At 36.1% G+C, this 9,437-nt stretch overlaps 2 protein-coding genes across 3 annotated transcripts in view; one reads left to right on the forward strand and one right to left on the reverse strand.

Annotated features, from left to right (window-relative positions):
• The first annotated feature begins 1,316 nt into the window (after positions 1-1,316).
• dusp23b (dual specificity phosphatase 23b) lies at positions 1,317-5,556 on the forward strand. 2 transcript variants are annotated; one of them, XM_084394060.1, is made up of 4 exons: positions 1,317-1,534; positions 4,327-4,604; positions 5,109-5,181; positions 5,290-5,556. In XM_084394060.1, the coding sequence occupies exons 2-4, from the start codon at positions 4,335-4,337 to the stop codon at positions 5,388-5,390; spliced, it is 444 nt and encodes a 147-aa protein (XP_084250186.1). In that variant the 5' UTR covers positions 1,317-1,534; positions 4,327-4,334; the 3' UTR covers positions 5,391-5,556. The 2 variants fall into 2 exon arrangements, with proteins under 2 accessions (XP_084250186.1, XP_084250185.1); XM_084394059.1 differs by lacking the exon at positions 5,109-5,181 and having other exon boundaries at positions 1,325-1,534.
• A 117-nt stretch (positions 5,557-5,673) lies between these two features.
• The window catches only part of afdnb (afadin, adherens junction formation factor b), a gene marked incomplete at its 5' end in the record, with an annotated part of 15,691 nt that continues 11,927 nt past the window's right edge, over positions 5,674-9,437 (reverse strand). The window contains 3 exons of the mRNA XM_084394162.1: positions 5,674-6,056; positions 7,733-7,781; positions 7,869-7,944. Coding sequence (XP_084250288.1) covers positions 5,939-6,056; positions 7,733-7,781; positions 7,869-7,944 — 243 coding nt within the window. The 3' untranslated portion in view covers positions 5,674-5,938. The remainder of the gene's footprint in view (positions 6,057-7,732; positions 7,782-7,868; positions 7,945-9,437) is intronic.

The raw sequence follows: 9,437 nt of genomic DNA on the forward strand, positions 1-9,437 counted from the left end.
TATACACACATACATACACATACATACACACACACACACACACACACACACACACAGACATACATGTATATAGTAGTCAATATTTGAAGTGGATCAAAAAAAGTTCATCAAAGTGGTCCTAAGACAAGAACGGGTATTGTTCAAAATTCAAGTATAACTTTGATGAACGGTTTTTGATCCACTTCAAATGTTGACTACTGTATATATACACATAATATTTTATTTAAATAAAAATTTGATAGAAAAGATAAATAAAAGATAGACTAAAATAAGTAAATGAGCAAATAAAAAAATTTATTCTAACAGTACAGTGCTACAATGAGTTGGAAAAAATGTAATAGAAACTAAATATGTTCTAATTAATATTTAGACATTTATAATATTTTTTTCACAAAATAAATTGGCCTTTTACATAAGAAACTAAACATGGCTTTTCCATGAGAAACTAAATATGCATTTAAAAGTTTGATGAGTTTAGGATGAGCGTCCCTTAGAACAAGGGTGGTAATTTGTGGGTCCGTGGCAAAATTGAAAACCCCCTGCACAAAAACAATGTTTTTCTTTCACCATTGATCACCTGTCCTGCACAAAAACATTGCTTGTCAGAAGTGGGATTCGAACCCACGCCTCCAGAGGAGACTGCGACCTGAACGCAGCGCCTTAGACCGCTCGGCCATCCTGACATGCTACATGCTAATCACGTGCTAATATTAGTAGTCAACAATTAGCACGAAACGCCAAAAATAGTGACATTCACAAGTACGTTTGGTCTGAATAGTTTGCTATTTTAACTGTCGAGGTTTAGTTCTAATTAAATTGCGTAATGGGTCGTAAATAATTGTCCAGGCCCCTTCTAAAGTAGCAACAGAAGTCTTTGTTAAGTGCCGTGGTCTGGAAAATTATTTAACGTTACTCCTGAAAAATGACGATGGGAACCTACGGGTACGAATCCCACTTCAGACAAACACTATGTTTTGTGCAGGTGAATCAATGTATGAATGTGAATAGTAATTCAGGCAGTAGCCATGGAAAGTCTTAGTTACGTGATAACTGTTACTTCTCAAAGCGCTGGTCGAACTGGGCCAATCACAGTCGTTTATGATTATAGTAAAATGTACGTAATTTAATTAATTTTACAGAGATTACTAAGTTTTTTATTTTTGTTTATATATCAACTACATGTAGTTGCGGTTATTATAGTTAAAATGTTTCATAAAAATAAATGTTTCCAGCAGTAATTCAAAACACTTACTCCGACCTCAATGTTGTTCAATGGAGGATACGGCTTTGTCGCCCTTGAGCGCCCCCTGGAGGAAGAGCCTGCATGTAGCACACAGACTATAGAAACATGTGCCACTAATGGTCGAACTCGACAGCTGTCGAGCAGGGTTCAGTTCCAAAGAGATACATTATATTTGCTAAAATAATATATGGATCAATGCATTAGTATTTAGAGACCAGAATTCCGTTTAACGAGAACCGTTTAGTGGACTGATATGGACCACGTCGAGTCAACAACACTGAACTAAACAAGGTAACGTTACAGTGAATTATTAGCCTAATGTTACTTCTATTTGCAATCAAAATACTCGATTCACCATGTACACCAAGACCGTGACAAAATATATGATATACAATGTGCAATGCAATATTTTTGTGGTTACATTATATAATATTATTTGAACTGTAAAAGTGCATTAAAAATACAATAATATTTAAATTAGCATTATAAATTGCACTATACTATACTATACAATACAATATTATGTAAAGGTACATTATCTAGCGGTTAAAAAAAAACTGCATTCATTTTGCAGAAGAGTGTTTTGATTGTGTTTCGGTTCTGCAGCAGGTGATGGTTCCTTATTCTCATAACTAAACAAACACTAAAACACTAAACATTAACTATTAGGCTATAGTATAATCAGTTTAGATGGAGGATCACAAGCGGACTGGCTGAAGATGTTACTAGCTATAACCATTAATAGACATGCATGGTAACAGTTAATTCCTTGAAAATAAATTCCAGCACAAGCTAACGTTACAACAACCATAGTGACATTAAATGACCCTTCACAATAGATAATGTTTTACAATGAATTTTAGAGCTATGGCAATTTATCTGTTTAATAAAATATCGTACTCACCTGCTGAGTAAAAACGCAATCTCTGCGTCAACCCCTCAGTTCTCACTGTTGATTCTGGTTTTATTACGAGCTCTGTCGCGTCTCTTATTGCCAGCAGAAGCTCCTCTGTTCGGCGTTTTCCTAAAACGGGCGATTCCCCAGAGGTTCAAATATTTAGCTGCAGATCAACCTCTCTCGCTCGTTGTGACAACTAACCTGTACCCGTCCCACGCCATACACGCTTTGTCAAAGTAGCAGGTGTTATGGTCCAACTGGGGCTCGTGTTAAATTGGGACATGCGCGTGCACTCAAAACATTTTACCTGGCTTCCCCAGTATGAGGCGGCAGATTCGTCGAATGCCATTTCCACGGAACACAAATAAACAAAATGTTTTCCAGTGTTTGCAAATGTTAGTATCATTAGTGGACTGTGTTGTTTCCTCTGTTCTCATGTGGGCCTATTTCACGCGGTTAAGGGAGAGTTTTAGCGTGTTTTCATGTCTCGCCTCGCAACGTTATTTTGAGACGTTTGTTTGAACGGAAACTGATTATGATACTTCAAATAAATTTGAGCGCATTAAATAACGATTTTTTTTCTTTGTGTATAACGCTAATGTATAGGCAGTATTTATGGCTATATTTAAATATATAAAATCGATATTTATGGTCATTTACGTTTTGAGGTTATAAACTTTTATAAAACATTTATTTTATAATTATCTTTAACATTTATGAAAATTAAATAAAGGATACTGTATTTTCTGAACAATACTGGAGCCTGTTTCATCATTCATATTCATATTGAACACAGGAGCAAATGGAGAAAACTGCAAGTCTTTCACATTGCATGCATTGTATCCATCTGGTCATCAACTCATGACCTTTGACTCGCTAGTGTCATCCTTTACTTTTCGAGCTACAGGAACTATTTTTATTTTATTGACTATAATATTTAACAATTTATGCTATACTATTTGCTATTTTATTCATAGTTATTATATTGCTACTGTATTATACTCATACTCAAATTTATTTTAGGCTACTAAAAGTAATAATAATATAGGGTAGGCCCAAACTGTGATATTAATGTTTCTCACTAGATGGAGCCACAGGATACGGAATATCTTATTCTATGATTCTAAGTCTGAAAATAAAAAATAAAAAAAGAATTTTTTTTTTTTAATGTTGTTTATGTCTGTGTGGTGTTTTTAACATGCTTTAAGACAAACCATGTGGAAATTCATAAGTCAACACCATTGCTGAGTATTTTCTCTGCTGTGAAGCAGGGGAGTCTCAAGAGAAGCCAGGTTATCCCGGTATATTTTTCTGTTGATATGAAAAATCGGGTACATTTAGCAATATAGCGCGTGAATTATGTATGTGATTATGATGAACTATAGGCTATGTTCTTCAAAGTTGTTCAAAGCCTTTGTAAGGATAGGTTTGTGTAACATTTGCAACACATCAAGCAAAAGGCATTAAAAACTTGATTTTCACCTCCGGGGGACTTTAAAACTCATATTTGATCACCAAAATGACATATTTAAATGTTTTTTCCTTTGAAAAAAAAAAAAAAAAATTCTCCATGCCTTAAAATACCTTGAATGTAACTCTACACCCCTGCTTCATTTAATATATGTTGCGCATAAATATGCTAATTACCCCGCCTCAACTCACTCCAATCGGTCAGCTTACTGTAGTAAACATGGCATAATAGCAAGTGGAAATACCGGTTTAATTCAGCCATATATGTTTGAACCAGAAACTGATTCAGAAGAAGAAGTGAAAGAGTGGATTATACAGTCTCGTATACAAGTCAATGTCTCAGAATGGTAATGCATTAATGTTCTTTAAGACAAACCATGTGCAAATGTTTGAAATGTTTTTATTTTCATTTTTATTCATTTTTATTGCATGTTTCTGTCATTTTTATTTCAGTTTTAGTTATTTAAATAGCCTACATTGTGAAACTACACAAAAATGTGAAATCTTGCCTTTGCAAGCAGCTTCATATTTTATTTCAGTTAACATTTATTTATTTTTATGATTTTGGTTTTAGATTTAATTATAATAACTGGCCAAAACAGCACTTTAGCAGAAAGATTTGTAAATATGAGACGTTTTTTCCTCAATCTTGCAGATATGCGACAGTGGGCCTCGTTTAGTGCTAACCAATGTTTTAATGTAACTCACACAACAGAGAAAACTATGGCTTCGGCACAACCTCCAAACTTCTCCTGGGTGGATCCTGGTAAGGTGGCAGGACTGGCAATGCCACGAATGACGGCCCACTATCAGTACCTGCTGGACAACGGCGTCAAGCACCTGGTGACCCTGTGCGAGCGCAAACCTCCTTACCACGACACCTGTCCAGACCTCACCCTTCATCATATCAAGATTCACGACTTCTGCGCCCCCACATTTGATCAGATCAAGAGATTCTTGTCCATAGTGGAGGAGGCCAGTGCGAGAGGACAGGTAAAACATTCTTCATGCACATCTGTGTTCTGCAAATATGTGTTAAAGGGATACTCCACTTTTTTTGGAAATAGGCTCATTTTACAACTCCCCCAGAGTTAAACAGTTGAGTTTTACCGTTTTCGAATCCATTCAGCCGAACTCCGGGTCTGGCGGTACCACTTTTAGCATAGCTTAGCATAGATCATTGAATCGGACAGGACCATTAGCATCTCTCTCAAAAAAATGACCAAAGAGTTTCGATATTTTTCCTATTTAAAACTTGACTCTTCTGTAGTTACATTGTGTACTAAGACCGACGGAAAATGAAAAGTTGCGATTTTCTAGGCTGATATGGCTAGGAACTATACTCTCATTCCTGCGTAATAATCAAGAAACTTTGCTGCCATACCATGAGTCCAGCAGGCGTAATGATATGACGCAGCGCCTGAAAATAGTCCCCAGCTCAGTAACTTCCAACGTGACCGGGACTAAGTTTGTCTAACCTATTAGACCTATTTTCAGGCGCTGCGTCTGCTGGAAAGTGCTAAAAGTGGTACCGCCAAACCCGGAGATCGGCTGAATGGATTCGAAAACGGTAAAACTCAATTGTTTAACTCTGGGGGAGTTGTAAAATGAGCCTATTTCCAAAAAAAGTGGAGTATCCCTTTAAGCATCTCTGTGTTTGTCTCCTGGACTTTGGCAGGCTGTTGCGGTGCACTGTTTGCATGGTTTTGGCCGGACGGGGACGATGCTCGCCTGCTACCTGGTGAAGAGCAGGAAAATCAGTGGAATCGACGCCATTAATGAGATAAGAAGCATACGCCGAGGGTCTATTGAAACCCGAGAGCAGGAACTAATTGTGGTGCAGTTTCATCAACAAAATAAGGTGTAAAATAAGAAAAATTATATATTTAATGCAGATGCTTACGAATAATGTTATATTAAGCAATAAAGAATTATTTATTTCCAATGTATGTATTTATTTTTGAAGATCTTGACCTTATGGGCAAGGCTGTACAAGTTGCTATCACTGAAAAATATGAAAAGGCAGTGCAACTGTAATTAAAATCACTAAAACATCCCGCTATTTCCACTATTAATACATTCCTATGACAATAGTGCACTATGTGAAAAGCAGTGGTGGATTTAGATAAACTAAGCCACCTTTTTAGTAACTGAAATGAAAAAGTGGCCTATCTTATATGAGTTTACCTTATGTGTATACAATTTTAAAACTCGCATGCGGTTCAGGAGGATCTGGAAACAAATCATGAACTATTCAGCCTTGTTCATTTTTTAAGACACCAGATTGTCTAAATGATGGTAGCCTCCAGAATAAAATGATCTTTTCATCAGGACACTTTGACTTTACTTGAAGTGACCATTTCCAAAGAAAACAGCTGCTGACGCTCCTTAAAGCTCAGATTCTCCGGGGCTCGCTGTGTTTTGAAGCTTTTGTGATCCATTTCACTGTAAAAGTATAGAAAACCTTGATTATTACAGGTTTTTGTAAATAACCAATGTGTGAAACAAAAAGATGGCAAGGGCTATGTTAGAAAAGACATTTTAAAATGATAATTATTCTTATTTAAATTCAGTTTTTGTAAGTTATGTCCTACAGAATAAAATTTCAATACCATCATATTAAAAAAAAACCTCTGGGTAACAAGTAAACAATAAAACACAATGACAAACACAACAGTCAATGATACAGTAAAGATAGAACTGAACTGGGATCTCAGAATAATTTTCATAAATGTCAGATTAAGTCAAAAATGATAAATTCATTACTGGGCCTGAAGTAACTTAGGTTTACTTGATTATACATAGTTTAAACATACAGCAGTTTTCAGAAAAATCATGTTAAAATGTATCAAATATGATCCATCAGGCTTTAGAATAACTTTTATTTGTTCGTCTGTCAATCATCAGTGTATTGCACAGAATTATATGTTTTAAAACTACAGAGTTTTGATCATAAAACTAAGCATTTAAATATCATGTTGCTAAGACATATTATTGGCAGATATAAAGTGACAACTGATATTTATATGCATTTTATGTAAGTATTATACCGTTATAAAGATCTCATTGATTTACATTACAAGCTATCAGAATTTCATCTTTCTTTTTGACCATATAAAGATCATACCAAATTGCATATTTTTGCTCTGAATAAAATGGTGTTTTTTTCTTCCTCAAGTATGAGTTCCATATTCTCACTATCAAACTATATGAGCCATAAAAGCCTGGTGTATCAAATATGATACTCAACAAAAAACTTTTTAAACTCTTTTCCTGCCAGCTTTTTTGCAAAACTTTTATGGCCCCCCAAATATTTTGTTCATTCATTCTCTTTTTTTTTTTTTTTATCAACAATTGAATGTGGTTAAGTTTAATAAAAAAAAAGCAACATTATGAACAAAAAGCGGAGAAAATCATGTTTTTTTCAAAGACTACAATGTGTCTTTTTCTGTGCATAAGCAAAGCTTCTATGACCCTGTAAATGGCACCCTAAACCCTCATTCACTATTCCCTATGTTAGTCCACTAATACTGTTCAGTTGAAGGAGTGACTAAAAACGAGTGAGTGAATTCGGACAGCTGTTGAGCGTAGGCTACATCGGTCGTACACTCGATAGTGCAGTGCAATGTGGGATTGAATGAGTGCACTCAATAATGTCCACTATGGTTTCAGACACCACTACCAATGGCAGTCCCCTCAAATAGTGCTCTATTTGATGGTGTAAGGGGCGATTTCGGATTCAGCCCTGGTTTCTGCTTCTTCACCTGTGTTTTGATCCGGAGATTCTGTACTCTTTCAGAAGATCTGTAATAGCGCCCCCTACCGTACAACACTGAAAACATAGATTGCCGGAAAATTCCGTCAATGGCAGGAAAAGAGTTAAATATTTTGTCTAAAAAAGGTTACACTTAGAACTATTCGTTTTTTTTTTTTTGGACTATTATTTAATATTTCAGGCTTTACAGGGTTAAATTGAACTGAAAAGTCATATTACCATTAAAATAAACATAGTCTGAGAAATATTGACTAAAGTAAACAATGAAAATGACACTCTCCCCTATTTTGGAGAGTTAAAAAGCAGAATTGCAGTGAATAATTATGAATTTTGGGTTGAGACTCACCTAGAAGAGAACTTAATGTCATATCCCATAGATTCATGTTTGATTCCATCTGCAATTCCAGAAATCAATGTCAGACAAATATATCAAGTCTAAACCAACAGTAATCAGTGATTGATTTTGAAATACTGTCCAATACCTTTCAAACTGTCCTCTTGAGAAAAGTGGCCTTCCTTTTGCTGGACAGCCGTGCTTTCATTCTTCTCACAGTTACTCTGATGACATTAATAAAATGTGTTTTGGTGTTAAGTGTCTCTCGGTAAGAGGTGTGATGTTTTTAAAACCTCTTTTTCATATGTGTTTTATTGCTGTTGCAGTCAAAGAGAAAATGTATTGACTATTACAGTTTTTCTCAATTGCTTAAACACTATAACCAGGCTGTTGAACTAAAATTTCAAAACCATAATGCCATTTATCAAAAAGCACACCCATTTCACTAAGCTATAAACACTATTCCCTGTTCTGACACATGAGTCAGATTTGTTGAACTGTCACTGCAAAACTCTACACACAAATCCCTTCATTTCTCATTGCCTACACCATGTTGTCATTTAGAAAGCACTAGCATTCAATATTGTTCACTCAAGTCAGCACAGCTTCAGCTCAGTTAGCACACAATTACCCAAGTGGAAACACTAAGAGCCAAAATTGAACACACATCAATCAGATCCTTCAATAGATAGATAAAAGGGCCCAAATCTTTTTTCTTTTTTTTTGAGTTTTGGAACAATGGATCCAGAAAGACATGAAGGAAGAGATCGAGGAGGGATAAGGAGGAGGAGGAGGAGGAGGAGGAGGAATGGCAAGGGCAAGAAGACAAGCAGTCTCAGATGAAATTCAAGCCACTCTAGTTGCCCATGTCTTTGAGGGAGGCTGGGCTACGAGTAAGGCCAAATTTGAGTCGCTTTACCGTCGCCTCGAGAACCTTCATGGAGGTGTGGTGGCAAACAAAATTCTATCACTGAATAAAAGACAAACATTTTCAATAGTCTTTGATGAGGTGTATTTTCTTGCAAGAAAAGGCCAGCAGTCGTACAGTCACACAGAGTGTCTGCAGAGTGTGACAGTGAAGGGAGGGCATCCTTTCTCCTTTATAGTCTTGATTCCCAGAATGTTATCTTTCTAGGCCAATGATGGTATTTCAACCATATCAACATTCAACCAGTCAAACATTCTTAGACGTGTTCATCATATTGTATCCTTGAGTGGAGGCCCTCCTGTCACGTAACAACACTCCTTACCATTCCAATACAATTCCATATTAGAATAAGGTGTGTGTGCTCTTATGATGGTCACACACACAGAGTAAAACAGGGAAAAAATGTTTGCTTTGTTTTTTTGTGTGTGTTGTACTGTGTAGTACATGAATGAATAAAAATGTGCCAATGTATCCACTGGTTGTGTCTTTTGTGTTCATCATGTGAAAATGTTTGTGAGGGGGGGAACCACAAGCAACATGACTTACCAGTTTTGGAAATGTTGTTTTGAATTTATTGCACCAGTGTGTCAGACTATGTTGTAGTGTGTGTGATTTTGAGGGCTTGTGTGTCCTGTCTGAGGGCTAAGTTTGGTTTTTCAGCAAGAGTGAATGGTTTTGAGTCTAGAGCTTCATTTTGACCTGAAAATAGGATGTTTGGGGAATTGGGTGAGACGTTATGGATTTGTGTTTACAGTTTTGAGAATACGAGGCATAGTTTCAAGAAATGTG

This window comes from Rutilus rutilus (genome assembly GCF_951802725.1).
Source record: "Rutilus rutilus genome assembly, chromosome: 21".
NCBI classification, from domain to species: Eukaryota; Metazoa; Chordata; class Actinopteri; order Cypriniformes; family Leuciscidae; genus Rutilus; species Rutilus rutilus.

What these genes read in the sequence shown, in the direction of transcription:
- dusp23b (XM_084394059.1), top strand. Translation starts at nt 4,335, where the DNA reads ATGGCTTCGGCACAACCTCCAAACTTCTCCTGGGTGGATCCTGGTAAG. An exon ending in AGGCCAGTGCGAGAGGACAG is followed by an intron (nt 4,605 to 5,289) that starts GTAAAACATTCT and finishes GGACTTTGGCAG; the next exon opens with GCTGTTGCGGTGCACTGTTT.